General features: G+C 39.5%; 1 protein-coding gene across 6 annotated transcripts in view; it reads left to right on the top strand.

Moving 5' to 3' along the window:
• Window positions 1-17,840, top strand: part of RALYL (RALY RNA binding protein like) — a 401,158-nt gene that overhangs the window by 306,934 nt on the left and 76,384 nt on the right. For all 6 annotated transcript variants that reach the window (XM_055705681.1, XM_055705679.1, XM_055705680.1 and 3 more), the window contains one exon: window positions 7,248-7,323. In XM_055705681.1, the coding sequence (XP_055561656.1) occupies window positions 7,248-7,323 (76 nt within the window). The remainder of the gene's footprint in view (window positions 1-7,247; window positions 7,324-17,840) is intronic.

The following is a 17,840-nucleotide window of genomic DNA, read 5'->3' as shown; positions in this document are numbered from 1 at the left end:
AACAAATGCAGACAAAAGAATATTGGTAAGTTTTGGCAAAATATTGTTACCGTGATGGTTGTTTTAGGAAAAATATTGTTTGTTCATGTTTGCAGTAATAAAGTTGACTATCTGCAAGAAAAATAGAAAGACAAAAGGATTGGGGCAATGGGGATAGTGAAATCTTTTGTATGCTATAGATTTCAATTGTCATGAAAAACTACTGCTTGGAGCATGAAGCTAACATTAGTAGGAGAGTTAGATAAAAGCCTGTGGGTCAAGGAAAGCAGTCAAGTATTAGAAAAAAAATATTATTTTGAGGAAGAGTTAAAAATTACTGAGGTTCAGGGCATGTTCCATAGAATAAATCATATTGAATTCTGAAAGTGGTAGGTGAGGGACTTTCATGTTCTATCCCCAATACACTGTTTAATGTTGCTGCTTGGGGCTAATTGCACTGCTGAGAAGATCAGACATCTAGTCAACATTAAGCTTTGTCTGAGTCTCATGGTAATAACTACCTTTTGTTACAAAAGAAAAGCAGCAAAGAGTTTGTTAACTGCTGCCCTGTAATGACTGTGCTTGATCTGGAAGAAGACAGGTGCTCTAGTTTCTATTTGTAAACAGCATCTTTATTGTGATCAAGAGAAGGCAAAGAAAGAAAGGTCTTCTTGCACAACTCACTGTTTGAAAACAGTTGTAACTCAAAGACCAGTTCTGTTTCCCATTAACAGCAACAATGAGAAGGCACAGTGCAAACCGGGCCTGGCATCATATGAGAGTCCCTGCTTGATCATTATTTTTTTTTCCTGGCTAAATTTACATTAAAACAGTTGTCTTTTTTCCCTGAAGGTAGCAGAAGGTTCCTGATGTACTTTTCTATTGCTTTACTATACCTTCATGGCAATGTTAGTCTTCTGCACGTGCAGAATTGGCCAGTCCATGTGTTAACCAAGTAATTGGGATGTAGAAATCTTGTTCTCTGGGTGGAAACAGAGCAGCTGAAAACTTTACTAAATTGAAAGGATCTTACAGGAAGACTATACTTGTCTGCATCTATAGTTTGGCTCTGGTGGGCTGAAGTGCTTGTGTGACAGCCAGCTTCATGGCTGCCATGGCACAAACCAAGTTTGGGGATTCCACAGTCAACACCCAAACTCTTGCAGCTCTTACAACTGGTCTGCAGTTAAGTGGCAATGGCCACATAGTCCCTTATAGGTGAGTCTGAATCTCTTGCACCTGCAAAACAACAATGTGGATGTTCCTGTACAGGAATCCACAAGCCCAGTGCTGAGGAGGAGTAGTGGGGAAGGTTGCCAGCAACAGGGCTTCTTTCCCATGGGAAGGACTTCACAAGACTTGCCCTCTTCTCTGTGTTGCACCTTCAGCAGCCCAGTACTCCAGCCTTCCACCAGTGTAACTCCTGCCCCATCACAGTAATTGATCTGCAAGGATGCAAGCACCAGCAAAGCAGCAGTTTGTGAGGTCTCAGCCACAGACTGGAATCACAGTGGAGTCCATGGGCAGTCTTCAAGAGACCACAAATTAGCATTCTCCCCTTCCCCGGGCAGAAGTGATGCCTCTCCCTGGGCATGACATTTCTGCGCACCCAACGGGGCCGGGAAGCTCTGCCCAGTGACTGTGCCATTACTTGGGGTGGAATGCACAGGGATGACAGCAAGCAGACAAAAACCAATGCAGGTCAATGGTCCACATCAGCTGTGAAGCACATTGGCATCTATTCTGCAGCTAAGGGGGAGATTGTTGTCTCCAGGACTCAGAAGGAACAGTTTGTGACAGGTGTATAGACAGGCCAGGATTTCCCCTTTTTGCTGTCACCTGTCCTCACACCAGCCCAGTACCCTGGAGAACAGAAACAGGCTTTCCAGCATGACAATACCTAACACTTCTGTTACCAAATGGTGTTAAGAATGATAGCTTATATGATCCTATAGCCTCGTTTCATTTTAGTAGCATTTAATGAAAGAAGAAATGGTTGAACAAAGCAATTTCATATACTATTCAACAAGCGTTTCTTTCTGTATGAAGCATTAACAATAGCTGTCATCTTTGTACAAAAAAGGCTTCAAATTACTTCAATGCTAAGAGAAAATTCAACTGCAGCTGAGAGCCCCACAAGCAAATTATTTTTAATACCATTATGGAAAAGGAAAATGTGTGATCCAGACCTTCATTTAATATTTTCCTAGCCTTGAAAGTTAATTTGAGTTTGTGTTCAATTTTCTGGGAAGTTTCCTCTCTAGAGCTGTGCAATTTGTGCACAGAACTGAACAGAATTGAGAACTGTCCTTTCCTCTCCACTTTTTTTCACCTGCTAGAGATGGGGAAAAGGGAGGACATGACATGTATTTAATGTAACATATAAAGAAGAAAGGAAGTCTGTGATGTAAAAAATGTCATATGACTTCATTAAAATTCCTTTAGCACACAGCAGGGAGGTTAAGACTGGTAGATGGAAGAGTATAAAGAAGGATAGATTAGCTTTAGCTTTCCTGATGTTCACTTCTGCTATAAATCACATGACCAGAGGCTTTCTCTAAATTCCATCTAGCTCTTTTCCTTTCTCTTCTATCCCATATACTTTGGGTCATCTGAAAAATGATAAAATACATCCTTATCTCCCTATATCTTCATCTCTGTCTGGATATATATTGCACATTCAGTATGTGAATTCTTTCCTTGTAAGTTAATTTTAATTACTGTTTCTTCCATTAAAGTTTTGTCAATAACACAGCTTGTCTGGAAGTATAAAATGGCACCTTTTTAAATGCAAAATTTTAAGTCAAGCATGTGAGATTTTTCAAGGAATGACTCAGTTTCTGCAACCATTCATAAGAATGGGTGGAAGAACATCTAATGAAACATGTCTTAGAAAATTAGCTGTTGAGCTACAGAGACCCTTAGAGTTTTCTTAGCTCCAGGTCCTAGTTCCTAGTCTTTCTTACATGGAGCCTACACTCAGAGGCCACATCAGTAATACTTAATAATAGGTAACTGGAGCTGTTCTCTCTCACTGGGTCTTACCTTGAAAAGCATAGTGGCCACAACTAAAAAGCCAGTCAGTAATGGTCCCTAGGTCATGTTCATTCTCTATGTCTAGAAATTGCATGGGAGTCTCCTTGTTAACTGAGGATAAAAGTCATGCCAGGAACCACCCTAATAATTTAATACAAATGATAATGAAGTACTAGTGTCTAGAAAGGGCACTATTTCATTTTATAGTATAGATGTCGCATGAGACACAGGTCCTGGCTTTGCAGCAGAAAGCCTCAAAGTCCCAGTTTTCATGGGCTGAGCTATTGCCTGTTGAAGTTTATTCTATTGCTTTTTCTAGTTTATGGCATTTGTTTTTGTGAACCAAAATGGTTGATTAGGTTTGGGTTTGTTTTCTTTTGTTTTTTTTTTTAATAAAAATTTTTGAAGAATCTGAAGGGCTAGTATACTAAGTAGTCACATACTTCTAGGCTATGAATACCCTTTAGGTATTATTGCTTACACTTATAAAGCTTGCTTGAAGGCTACTGTTGTCTTCTGGACCAGATTCCTGGATTGCTTTGGCAGTGAACCTATGAGCAGAGCATCAAGTCTAGCTGATACTGCCTCTCCACAAATGGGAGACTCACCAGCATCTCTTTGGTCATTACTGTACTGCCAGAGGAGGTAGGCAGGCAATGGTAGGAAATGATAATAGGAGAAACACAGATCATGCTGTGCTGACTTGCTCTTTCAGACAAATTTATGTAGCCACTGAATACAATCACTGCTTTCTAAACAGTTTGCATAGTTTTTAAGAGTGTGTCGTGTCCCCCCTCCCCATTAATTGCTAGGTACTTTTCAGTATAATTAGAAATAAAAATATCATGTTCAAAATTAGATATATTCTGCTGGTGACATGCAACCTTGAATGAAATCTAGACCTCATACCTTAACTAACCTCTGCTGTGCTAACAGGAATATGCATAGTCACTTTTCTATTCATAGTGATTCCTTAATATTTTGAATTTCAGTGTTGAATTTATCTTAAAATTGATATCTAAGTGAACTTTTATAGGATATAAGCAGAAAAAATAACGTGAGAGTCCCTGCGCTGCTCCATGCCCACATAGAAGCAATGTGAATGTCTGTGTCCTTTGTCAAGTTGTTTGGTTCATATTCATGTACAAGTACAGTAGCTAATTTTACAGTATAAGGAGTGATACCTGTCTGCATTCCTTAGGGTGGAATCATTAGTGCAGGTAGATCTCTGTGCTGCAGAGAACAAATTTATTTGACACACAGTTTATGACCTAGTAGATGTAAATGTCTGCTGTGAAACTAATGATGAATGAAGCAAGAGAACAAGTTATCTCACAAGATTTCCAGCTGGGCTAGAAATAATCTATCCTGTGAAATGTTGACAAGTTCACTTCTAATCTTAGTTAGAAAATTGAGGTTGGAGTAGATAGTGCTGAAAAATAATGGGGTGAAAATCTGTTCTAACTTTTCAAACCATTTCCTACATCCATTCTTAACTTACTACAGGGCGCTCGGGGAGCTATTCAATCACTTTCATATTAACAGAAAAGCTCCATGTGCACAGCTTTTCCATGAACTATTTCCTGTGTTAAAGAGAAATTCTGGCTATTACTGTCTGTATAACATAGTTTACTGTTTTCTGCTGGTACATTTAGAGATTTATTTAAGTATGAGGGGATCTTAACTGATCTTGAACAGCTTTGCAGCTGCGTTTTCTTACAGTGTTGCCTTTCTGACAGTACTTGATTAAAATAAAGGGAACACATAACAAACAGCCCTTAGTCTTCTACACTACCTGTCTTTGTTAAAAGTAGGTGTTGTAGAGCTGCAAACATAGGTCTACAAGAATAATCAAGATAGTATTGATCTGTCCTGGAAGGATGTGAAAAAGTTTTTGAAGTCCTTTAATGTTCATATCCCTAAGAATAGTGACCGGGGCTGTAGCTCTGAAAGAGAAGCAGATGAGAGACATTAAAAATATGTGAAGATGAATCCCACAGCCTCAGGTTTTTCCCAGAAACAGGTTATCATTCTACTTTTTTTCCTAAAATCTGACCTAGTTGTAGTAGGAGATGCTGAAAATTAATACAGTCAATGACCTTAAAGCTGACATATTAAAATAGTGTAAAAAGGTCTAATTATCATAAAGGTCACAGGATAAAAAATTTGTTCCAATTCTGTTATTTTCAGGAGCCAATGGAAATACATCACAGCTATCAAAATTCCTTAGGTGCTTTCAGAAATGTTTGACGTTTACTTTGTTCGGTCAACACTAGTAGAATTTATTTCTTATAATAAGGGAATCATAGCTGAATTTTTAACAACCATGGAAGGGGAAGATTAATTTTAATTTTAATTTAATAAACTTGCTTAAAATTAAGGGCAGGAAAGCATTTCAGGGTTGTATGAAAACTGTCTCCCAATATTAATCCAACTTCAGAGAGATAAGTAAATCAAGAAACAATATCTTATGGAAACTTCTGATTTAAGAGTGATACAGCTCCTACAAAAGGAACTACAATCAGATTTACTTCTAAAATGCTTTATGTAGAGAAAATTTTACCAAAATATATATTTTATTTGAAATAGTTCTACACAAAAAAATCTTCATTTCATATAAATATATGAATTTATATACATTTATATATATAATTTTAAATAAAATATCAAATCTAATTGGAAAATATATTTAAAATTCTTTTAAATATTTGAAGAATGAAATTTCCAATGGAAAAATCTTTTCTGCCAAAAAATCTGAGGGGGACACATTTTCAATGTTTCTGGTTGTTAAAAAAAGTCGAATGAATTGTTTTTTCCACGTTATGTGAAATAAGAGTATCTGGACGGTAAGTCTCAAGCTTTTACTGTGGCTTTTCAAGTCAACAATAATTTAAATCAAAATGTCTGGGCTTTTAGCACCACTGCACTGGGCAGTGGTGCTTCCTCATTCTACACCTCAGCTTTATTTTCTTTTCCCTCCACTACACTCAATTTCAGGTTAAACATAGACTTTACCAAGAGCATGTGCTTCCTTGAAAGTTTTGATTTCCAGGTGATTCCATGGTAAATGGGATACATTGTTCTGTCACAGCAATTTTACACTGTAATAACGCTGATGATTTTGTTGAATGTTACTTTTTTTTTTGTATATTAGTGAAACTGCAGAAGATTTAGCTGCAGCATCACTCAGATGGCATGGATTTTGTTTCCTAATCAGAAGTTTTATCTTATCCATGTGATTAGTCGTAATGTTGACTTTGCAACATTCAATCGGAGAATGGGGAGCTTTTTAATATAGGTTTGCAATTATATAGGAAGCTTCCTAGGCTCAGGCAAGGTATTCTCCACAGAAAAGTCTGTGCTTCTTTCTACATGAGTAACTGTTACAAGCAATCAAAATTATGGACAAGTAATTCCCAGTATGTCTTTGAGTATCATTCAAAAGGAGACAGTAATTTGAGAACCAGCATGACTAGTGTCTGTATAAGCTTGACATAATTTTAAATTTCAAAGATAAATACACAGGCGTAATGTAAGTGAACTTTTAAAAAGTGTGCGCAAGATTTCTAGTGTTGTTGAGAATTTTAAGTATCTGCCTACGATAAAGCATGTGCAAAAACCAGATTTTCTCTTTCTCCATACAGTTTTGAAAGCCAGAGCAGTTCTAAACTAGAAAAAAAGAAAAAGAAAAAAATTAAAAAAAAGAAAGAAAAAAAAAGGAGCTGTATTTGGGGTAGGAAATAGATACTGTCTTATTTGCTTTTGAAAAGTCACTTTTTGAGTGGATAGTGAAGTGGCAGTTAAAGACCAATGTGCATTTCTCCAGATCCTAAAGGGGAAGTCTTCAGAACCGTTATAGTCCTCCAGAACAGAATTTGATTTGAGATCATAATTTGTCTCAACATGTAAATTACCATTCAAATCTTCTTTTGTAATTGAAAGCCATTATTGGCTTCAGCTTCAAGAGTGGAAACTCATGTATGTGTAAAAAAGGTCATTTCTCTCTGTTACAAATAACTGACATTTTGCCTAAAATCCTCATGCATTACAGTAAGAATTTTTAGGAATGTTTTATAGCATTAATTCAGAAGTGGTAAAAACTAGAAAGGTGTATTAGGTATGCTGTCCATTTTCACTGTCTATTACTCATTTTCAGTGTCTGGAAGGTGCCTTTGCAAACTCACTCTAACTTCCAGACGTTTGGCTTACTAATGTCACATGTTTGCTTTCAGATATCAACATGGCAGGAGAACCAAAACCATACAGACCAAAACCTGGCAACAAGCGGCCACTTTCAGCACTTTACAGGTAAGTGAGATTTCATATTAACTTACTACAATTCAATTTTTATTAGAAAAATTATGGTAACATGAAATGTATCTACCAATGTCACTGAGGAGGCCATGAATGAGACAAAGGAATTTTTTTCCATTCACTTTTTGTTGTTCATACAAAATATAATCAAGATCTTGTACACACCAAAAAGTTTTGTATATGAGTGAGAGCCAGTATTGTATTGTCTGACACTACATGTATCTGTTGACTTATTCTGGAGCAAGATGTTCTAACTGCCAGGGATAAACTCTGATATGATGCTTGTCTTAAAAATTAACTTACACTAACTAGAAGTAAGCCCAGCAAACTAAATTCCTGACTTATACTTAGATTCATATGCATATATTACAATATGCATATAATGCCCTTCTTTTGTTTGGAAACAAACACCAGAGTTTGCTGTAAAGACAGAAAATACTTAGGATATTTAAATTAAAATACAGTCATTCAGAAAAATAGATAAAACTAAATTAGTTAGACCAGAATTTTATTTCTTAGTGAAAATACCTTATGTTTTACTGAGGCCAAAAAGCTGGTCTCTGCCTTCTCAGTATTCACACCATGGATGCCTTTTGCCAGTGCAAGAAAAATCCAAAATAAGGGGCTGCAGCTTTAAACTGTTAGAGGTATTACACATATAGTCTTGCTATACTAAAAAGCTATTTGAAGAAATATTTGACAGTGATACTTCTTTAGGATGAAGTAGCAGAATACAATTGCCTTGGACAGGTTTTGTTCCAGGGAAGTTAAAGCCACTGGGGTTGTTCTTGGTGAGCACTGAGAGGTGTAAGACCCCATCAAAATGCTCAGTCTGGAATTCAAGCTTTGAATTTAAATATGTGTTGCATTAAAAATATATTTATTTATGTGTTTATACACTGTTAATTTAATTTTCCTTCCACAATTCCTTTTACTTTTTCTACAGTGAAAAGGGAAGTGCAGGAGAAGAGAAGCAGACTTTAGGCCCATATAAAAATATAATGTTTAACAAAATTATAATGAAGTGCACAATAAAAATATAAATCTGTCATTTACTAAGCCTACTGACAAAAAGACTGATGTGGTGATTTGTGAAGCGTTTATTAATGTCCTTACTTTTAGAACTACAATCAATATTCTTTTTTGTTTGGTTTTGTTTTTTTTTTAATTGAGTGATATTTCAGTTTTTAATCTTTATGCTTTATTGCTTGGATATTACCTGGTTCTTGTGGCTTTTTTTATTTGCAGGGATCAGTGAAATAACTAATAATTTCAGAGCAACAGAACTGGTTTCTCATTGATTAGTGTGTCAAGGGTGAGAACCAACTTCTAACAAGATTGTACTTCTTTCTTGGGTGTTCAGGAGGGCATTGGTAGTGTCTTTGTCCTACTCCCAGGTACCTTTTTTCATATAGCTTGTACAAACTTGAAAAAAAACCACTTTTTTTTCCAAATCAATTAAGCTTAGCGAAGCGTTACAGATTGTTAGGGGGATTGACAGGCAAACATGCACACATGAATTTCTGCTCAATAAACCTCTCTTCTCAGAGAAGTACTACAGAATATATGTTCCAGATACATTAAAGGAGTTAGGGCTGATTTGTACTGTGGCTGAAATGCAGATAGACTGTCTCTGAGAACAACAGGTCAGCAATGAAATCAGACACATCTGAACAGGACTTTTTCAAGTCTGATGTGGTCCGAAAGCTTCAGATGGAAATTCAAGGGTTAGATCTCAGAATGAGACAGTCAGGAGCATTTATATCTGAACCTGCATGGTACATAATAGTAACGTAAAATGTTATCATAATTGTCCTCAGCTGAAGTGATAGAAATATTCTTTTTGGAGATAATAACCCCTGCTTTATTATTACTCTCACCCGCATGCTATTAAGTGCTGTAGGTGTTACTGGTAGCCATGGTCCACTGTGTCCCTGTGTCAGTATTTCAAAAGATTTTTTGAAGGTGTTCTGTGCTTTCTGGCATTTATATGTACTTCTAGCTCTGCGCTTGTGAATGGTTTCCCATAAGTACTTGTTCTACAGACAAGATGGGGATAAGAGAGAGACCTGTAGAAAGTTATGAGGGAACTTCAAAGAGTCTTAGGTTGTTGTCGCATGCCAGTCTGAGACTGGAGTGTGGTTCTGTTTGTATTCTCAGGAACAGAATTAAGACTCAAAACTGAGTCAAGAGCCAAGGAACTTTATTTGACCAACAATAAATTTGTGAATGCGAAGGGAGAGAGAGAGATAAAGAGAGAAAGAAAGGAAAGAAAGAAGTGAAAAAAAAAGAAAGAGATCACAGCGATAGCTACCACCTTGGAGCTGCAGCCTCCTGACAGTCCGATTCGTTTTCAAGTCCATGGGAGAACGTTCCATCCCATGTTGGTTGGTTCCGTTTATGTAGAGTTGTTACAAGCTGTTCTGCTCAACCACACCCCCCACCCGGCAATGGTGTACGTGCCCAACATTCCTCTGGGCCTCCAGGCACCTTGACCCCCCTCACCCCAAGTCTGGGCACATGCACAGGGGGTTGGTTAAGTATTGCAGGATCAGCCTCCCCCACGTTGCTCCATGGCGTCAGTCGGTTTTCTCCTTTAACAAGGTATAGATAAATCTCTGCGGTGGCAGTGGTGTTTTCTTCCTGCCTTAAATCTCTTCTGTGGCAGTGGTGTTATCTTCCTGCTGATGGCATGAGTTTAGCAGTGTTGAGACAACACATCTGCTGTGGCGATGGGGGGCCTCACCCACAGTCTCTCACACCTCCCCGTGGCTCAACATTGCTAACTTATGAATGGTTCTCTGAGGTGGCATGAATGATAGAGCAGAGAAAGGAGGAAGGAATAGAGGTAACACGTACCACAATAATTAACAACATCTAATAACTAACAACATCTCTAGTAAACTAGCATTACAAAACCAAAATTTGTTACAACCTTGTTTCATGGTCCCTGATTTCAGGAGCAAAAGAAGAAGAAGAAGGGTTACAAGGGCAATTACAAGGTGTGCATTCACAAGGGCAAGTAATAAGTATAATCATAAAAATTACAGCAATATTTAGCAAAACAAAGGTTGCAAAACAAATTGGTACAAGAACATACAGGTATTCCATTATTTCCCGCAAATTTGACAACACAAAGCGAAGCGATTGCAGTCCACGTGGTCTACACGGTCTGCAGCCCTGCTCTGCCAAAGCTGGGATCAGAATATGCAGTAGCAGAAATAGATTTCCATGTCCCCTTAGCTTAATGCGCATGTACCATCTGGGTCTAGAAACTTCTGTTGTGAATTTAGGTAAAAGAAAATAAAGAATAACACTCTGCAACATGTTGAATCAAATGTATAAAACATGGAATGATACATCATAAAAACATCAGCATAGCAAGACCACATAACAAACAATAAAAAACCCAAACATTTTTTAGCACATATAAGGTTTGTCTGTGGGGGTTGAGAGTCAGGAGCCGGGAGGTGGGCATTTTAAAAGGGTAAATTTTCATGCCCCTTTAAGGCTGGGTCCAAGTTGTGGCTGCGCATGCGTTTTTCATTGTGCAGGGAAGCCTTAATTTTGGTCAGGGTGTTAGCCTGAAACTTGACCAGGAGGGTCATGGACAACTCGCTCGTCCCACCACAAACAATCCTTGCCATTTTGAGAAGATGGGAGCAGGAGACGACACACTGCACAGCTTTGCTGTTCGGCCTTTGCATTTTTGTGATTATGGCAACCATCAGTATGTGTTTCTGTGAGTGCTTTTGGTCACACCGGTACAGAAGAGTGCAATCTCCTCTTCGCAATTCTTCCCAAGTAGTGGATCTCATGGAATACCAAAACAAAGTGTGGGAGATCGTGGTATAAACAAAAGAAAAATATTAATCTCCAGCAAAGTTACCATGTGACCTGTTATTCATTCCTGTTCATCTTTGTCACCTTGTGAAGAAAACACCAAGGACCAGGTACAGAGTATCGTGGAGGAAACAGAGGAAGTTACCACCCCAACATTATTCGGGACTGTGCTGGACTCATGAGTGAAGAAGTCTCCAGGCTGGTTTTTTTTATTTTTGTCACATGAGACTTTGCTGGGTTGTTATTCTGTTATCCAGTCTCTAGTTCTTGTTTGTTAATAAATTGTTATTTGTTGTTTACTGGCTGTCGAGTAGTTCATTGAATTTATTTTGTGTCCAACACACAGTTTTCAAATTAAATCAAAAGGGTTGGGTAAGATACATATATAATAATAACAACCTATAAAAGAAAACTAAAATAATTATTATAGCTATATGTTCTACTTAAGTAACAATAAGAATCAATATTATTTAAATGAACTATAAATACTTATAGTTTCTTAACACATTCTTTTTAAACATGCATCACTATCGTGGTTAGACTATAGGGATTTCATATGTGCGGTCTTTCCAGATTGTTCCAGTACATTCTGTGGGGTTTAAAATTATGCTCAAAAGCATACACAGATCATTCATGTGATAAAAGATGGCTACCGAGTGTCCAGATGAAATCCCAGACCCATTTGCTGAGCTTGCCACTCTGGTAAGTTTGCTAACAGTAACATTTATGGCAGTATAGCCAAACGACAGGGCTTTGATTTCAATGTAATGTTTTCTCACCATTAGATTGCCACGTCACTTGCCAGGGAGGAAAGGTCTAGAGTGTGCATTTCCCCCTCTAAGCATTCTGTAAGGTGGGTGTTTTCAAAACGTTTAACCTAGATGGTTAATCATAAAGGGGATCAAAACCTTTCTTTTTCTCTTTTTGTTGTTTAGGCAGAGGGTCTGTGTCACACATCAAGAGCTTATGGCTGAGGTGGAAAAATATAAAAAGCATTACAATATCCTCATCTATGCTTTTCTAGCGGTTTCCTTCTTTGCTTTTTTATTTTTATTTTTAACCAGTCTACATTGTTATATGAATTGTAAATAGGCAATTATTGTTACTTATTCCAATATATGTGTAACATAGATACCTATTAAACAAAAATTAAACTTATAACATAACAATGATATACTAAACATCCTATAAATATTAACAAGGCAAATACTGATGGAGCCACACAGATGATCAGCAGCTTCATATGGGTTTTTCTTTTTTCAGGTAGGCTCCAGAGTCCTCACCTAGAAATGAAAAGAAAAACAGGCAGGGTTCCTTCAAAGGAACCAGAAGTAAATTGTTATTAGAAGGACGGAGCAATCCACCTAGTGTTGATTTTATATTATTTTCCATGAGCATCTTTGGCTTTCCAAGCATATTTATTAAGAGGTTCAGTGAGCATGAGAGGAACGGCTCCAATGGCTGGCATTTCTACCAACACAGGCTGTCCAGGAGAAAAAACTCGTTCTCCGGGAATACTAAGAGTCTGAGACTTTGGGTTCAAAGTCAGGGATTTAGGACAAAAGGCATTCAGTCGAGGACATCCATTTATTCCCCAGCAATCATTAACTTGGGTAACTGCATCCCAAGGGCATTCCACCCAATGTGTCTTGTGAGGTTTCAGAAATCATTTTAAGAGTCCACTAGTTCGTTCTACTATCCCATTAGCTTGGGGATAATATGGGGTGTGGAATACCCACTTGATTCTCTCTTCCCTCACCCACTCCTGCACTGTGGCAGCAGTAAAATTACTGCCATTGTCTGACTGAAGGGAATCAGGTTTTGGGGAGAAAACTAAACCAAATCTTCAGGGCTCGCACTGTATTTCCCCCAGTCACTTATGGAAATGCTTCAGCTTGAACTAGGCCAGAAATCACTTCCACGCCTACTAATATGTACTGCTTCCCTTCTGACCTTGTAATCTATCTGCCAAGTTTCCCAGAGACACTTTTTATCTTTCAAATGAAGGGGGGAATCTTCCATAGGGTGTCACTCTAGTCGGAGCCTGCACTGTTCACAAGCTGAAATACAGGTTTTGAAAGTTTCCCGAGTGACAGGCCAACCTCTGGCATGTGCCTCTTTGTATAAATCATTATACCCTGAATGACCACGCTTAACGTGTAGCCATTCCAAAAGTCTGTCCCAGTTTTCCCCGGTTTGATTTTCCTGCTGCAAAGGGGCAATTCTGGCCAGCTCATCTGCCCTGTCATTCCATTCGCCTGCCAGTGCCCCTTTCCTGGTGAGACAGTACCCATGCTACCTCAAAATCCCCATGTTTGGCAATATCTAATATGTTTTGCCACTTCTCCTTTTGCCACACTGGCACTTGGTTTACTTCCCAGTTATTCAGTTCCCAAAAAGGGAGCCATTCCGTGCATCCTTTGAACACTGCAAACCAGTCTTAACCCCTTGCTTGCTATTAAACACACTCTACACTGCCACTAACTCTCCCACTTGAGCACTGCCCTTACCTTCGGTAATAATTTCCCTGTTACCATCTACATTAATAGCTACAGCTCGGTATCTCCATTGTTTACCCTCTCTCTTAGCAGAGGCATCTGTAAACCACACATTCTGCAACTCCTCCGAAAAAGCAGGAGTGATTTTTACCACAGAAGGGGGAGGGGTATCCCCCTCCAGGGCATTTGTTACTTGGATATTTAACTGTTTAGGGGTGCCTTCAGTGACAGTAAAGACACTACAATGATGTTCAATCTTAGCATACCATTTTCTCACAATATTTCTTTGGGCCACCCCGTCAGCAGGCGGCAGTTCCTGCTAACACAGGTTTAATTACCTTAAAAGGTCCCCTCAAAATTAGAGGCTGTTGGCGTATGGTTCGCTCTGCTTCTCCAAGAGCAACACTTACTACAAACAATCCTTTTTTCCAATTAGAGTACTGTTTCTCAGCATCCTTAAAGCTCCTGGAGTAAAATCCGATCGGGCAGGTAGGACCTTCTGGTCCTTTTTGCCAAAAATGAATCAACAATCCTGAGTGTGCAAACCTCCACTCAATCTGAACAGGGTCAGTGGGATGAATAGGACCCAAAGTCTGGTGGGTGTTTGATTCAAACACCAAAAGCTGTAACACTTCATCCTGGGCTGGAGCCCATTCCCAAGCTACTCCTTTTCGCAGCAGGTCATATAAGGGCCCTGCGATTATTGCAGTCTGGAATGTTTTTTTCCAAAAGACCAATAAGCGTAAAGCATGCTGCAGCGTCTTTTTATTTTCTGGAATTTTAACTGCTCTAGTGTCGAAAGGGTGTCCTGAGGAATACAGGCTGAACCTCCTCTCCACCATATCCCTAAAAATTTCACTTAATTTGCAGCAGTTTGTATCTTTTCCTCTGGTATCTGGAGTCCCAGGGACTCTAAGCCCTGTATAATCTTTCCTTGTGTCACCTGTACTGGAATAATTTGATCCCCTACTATCAAAACGTCATAGATGTATTGATAAACTCTAACTCTTGGTTCTGGGAGAATTTGGGCTAATTCTTCTGCCAAAGCATGATGTGCTAAGGTGGGGGAATGTTTATAACCCTGAAGAAGGCGAGTAAAGATATACTGTTTTCCCTCCCATGTGAAAACAAAATGATCACGGTCCTCTTCTTGCAGGGGAACCATGACAAACATACCTTTCACATCAATTGTGGCCATCACCGGATGAGCCTGTTCCTGAATGAGTGAGATTAGCTCAGCTATATTAGGCACCAATGCTGTCGAGGGACCAGTGTTTGCATTAAATCGTTGATAATCTACAGTCAATCTCCACTTCCCATTTGACTTATGAACTGGTCACACTGGGGAATTGTATGGGGAGTGGGTGAATGTTAAAATGCCCTGTTGCTTAAAATCCTCAATCACAGGAGCTATACCCTCCTGGGCCCCTAATGACAAGGGACAGGGTTTCACATTAGTCATCCTGGAAGGGGGAAGGGTAGGTGCTGCTTGCAACAGGCGCGTTTCTTCCCAGGACATTTCTAATTCTCTGATCTGAGGAATGCCAAAGGACCATGAATTCCCCTGGGTATCATACCACTGTCTGCCCTTCAATATATCTATACTCAAAAGATTTGTCAGAAAAGGGCCTATTGCAACCAATGTTAACTGGGTCTGCCTCCCCAGGCAACCATAATGTTACCAAGGCCATAGGTACTGATTGAGTTTTCCCTGAAGCATTTAAGACAATTAGGTTTTTAGACTAAGTCAAAACTCCACATTGCTCTGCCTCACCCTGCATCAGTGCAGTGATTTGTGCTCCTGTGTTAATGACCATGGGGCCCAATGGTTGCCAGTAGTTAAAAACACACCTGGACCCCAGTATCCTTCTGCTTCCTTCTCTGACAACAAAATCCCATCCCCTCCTGACAAGGACACTTTCCAAACATATTCTGTTTCAGATTCCTTTGGAGTCCTTGCAAAATCCTTCCTTAATTTTGCTAACTCAGTCACTGTAAACAGAGCCTTTTGGGTAACAATCTGGGGACAAGTGTCGTTGTCTGTCTCATATAAATACTCAGTCTTAACTAGGGGATACAAGTGAGGAGGGTTTTCTGCTGCCTCTTTTGCTCTCTGTAAATCCCCCTGGGGATATATTTGTCTAATCCCTTTCTCTGTTAACTTCGACTTCATCTCCTGAAATGAGTCCCTTTCTTTCCACACTTCTTCTTTTAATGTTTCTTTTAGCAAAGCATTCTGGTTTCTCTCCTCTTCTAATAGCTGTTTTGTCTCCTCTAACTGCTCTCTCAGTGTTTTAACTGCCATTTTCAAGGAATCTACCATGGCATCATCTTGATGCAATCTTTGGCTCCCATCTTCCATGGCTACTGCCAAACTTGCTCCTAAAACTACATAAATTATGGATTTTCCCTTCCCAGGCCTAACTTTAGCCTTCTTCTGCAATATAATGATCCTATACACTATAGTCTGTGGTTGGAACCACTGATTTTTTGCCCATTCTCATCCTTGGGGAGCTGAGCAAGCATGATAGGTTCCCAAAAAGTCATCCAGTTTATATAAATTTCCGCCCCATACTTCAGTGGGGGAAACATTACAAACACCTCTAGAAGTGTGGGCACCCATTTCACCAAAAAGGGGTTATTTCATCCTCAGAAGGCCTCACTGGAAATTCTCTACTACTACCCGCCCCTTCACTCTCAGGAAGTCACACTTTTAAACTTTTTCAGAGACTCGCCTCTCGTTCGATTCTATCACTTCATCCTTCTCCGGCTGTTTTCCTCACAGACAAACAGAACCGCGGATCTGGACTCTGCACTGACTTTGTACCAAGGTACATCTCAGGCACACACACACACAGCAGTCTCTCATAAAGAAGCTGGCACTTTCTGTGTCACCGAAAATCCTGTCCATGACACAATTACAATGTCGCATGCCGGTCTGAGACTGGAGTGTGGTTCTGTTTGTATTCTCAGGAACAGAATTAAGACTCAAAACTGAGTCAAGAGCCAAGGAACTTTATTTGACCAACAATAAATCTGTGAATGCGAAGGGAGAGAGAGAGATAAAGAGAGAAAGAAAGGAAAGAAAGAAGGAAAAAAAAGGAAAGAGTCCAGAGCGATAGCTACCACCTTGGAGCTGCAGCGTCCTGACAGTCCGATTCGTTTTCAAGTCCAGTGGGGGAACGTTCCATCCCATGTTGGTTGGTTCCGTTTATGTAGAGTTGTTACAAGCTGTTCTGCTCAACCACACCCCCCACCCGGCAATGGTGTACGTGCCCAACATTCCTCTGGGCCTCCAGGCACCTTGACCCCCCTCACCCCAAGTCTGGGCACATGCACAGGGGGTTGGTTAAGTATTGCAGGATCAGCCTCCCCCACGTTGCTCCACGGCGTCAGTCGGTTTTCTCCTTTAACAAGGTATAGATAAATCTCTGCGGTGGCAGTGGTGTTTTCTTCCTGCCTTAAATCTCTTCTGTGGCAGTGGTGTTATCTTCCTGCCTTAGCAATGTATTCACTGTGGTGATGGCATGAGTTTAGCAGTGTTGAGACAACACATTTGCTGTGGTGATGGTGGGCCTCACCCACAGTCTCTCACAGTTGTGTCCTTTCATGGATCTAGTACAGACTATTTCTCTGGAAGATTATAAGAAGCTTTTCTGAGCAACTAGCAAGCCTTCATCCGATAGTAATGGAGAACTTCTGTTATCTCAGTATCTGCTAGCATAATAGTATATAGGGAGATCAATAGCTTACAGAGTTCTTGACAACATTGCAAACATTTACTAATTTCAAAACATTGTACTGGATCTGGCTGGGATGGAGTTAAATTTCTTTACAGGATCTCATATGGTGCCATGTTTCAGATTTATTATAAAAACACACCAATGTTTTGGCTGTTGCTGAACAGCATTTGCACAGCCTCAAGACTTTATCTTTTTCCTATTCTGCCTTCCCAGTGAGTAGGTTGGGAGTAGGCAAGTTGGGAAGGAATACAGCTGAGACAGTTGACCCAAACTGACCAAAGGGATATTCTATATCATAAAACAACATGCTCAGAAACAAAAACTGGGGATTTTTTACCTTCCAAAGTAGCTGCTGCTTGGAAACTGCCTGGGCTGCCTGTGGGAGGTAGAAAGTAATTGCCTTTGCATCACTTGTTTTTTTCCCTTC

Source organism: Falco cherrug, chromosome 3 (assembly GCF_023634085.1).
Source record: "Falco cherrug isolate bFalChe1 chromosome 3, bFalChe1.pri, whole genome shotgun sequence".
Classification (NCBI taxonomy): Eukaryota; Metazoa; Chordata; class Aves; order Falconiformes; family Falconidae; genus Falco; species Falco cherrug.
This window is presented reverse-complemented; position numbering and strand designations above follow the sequence as displayed.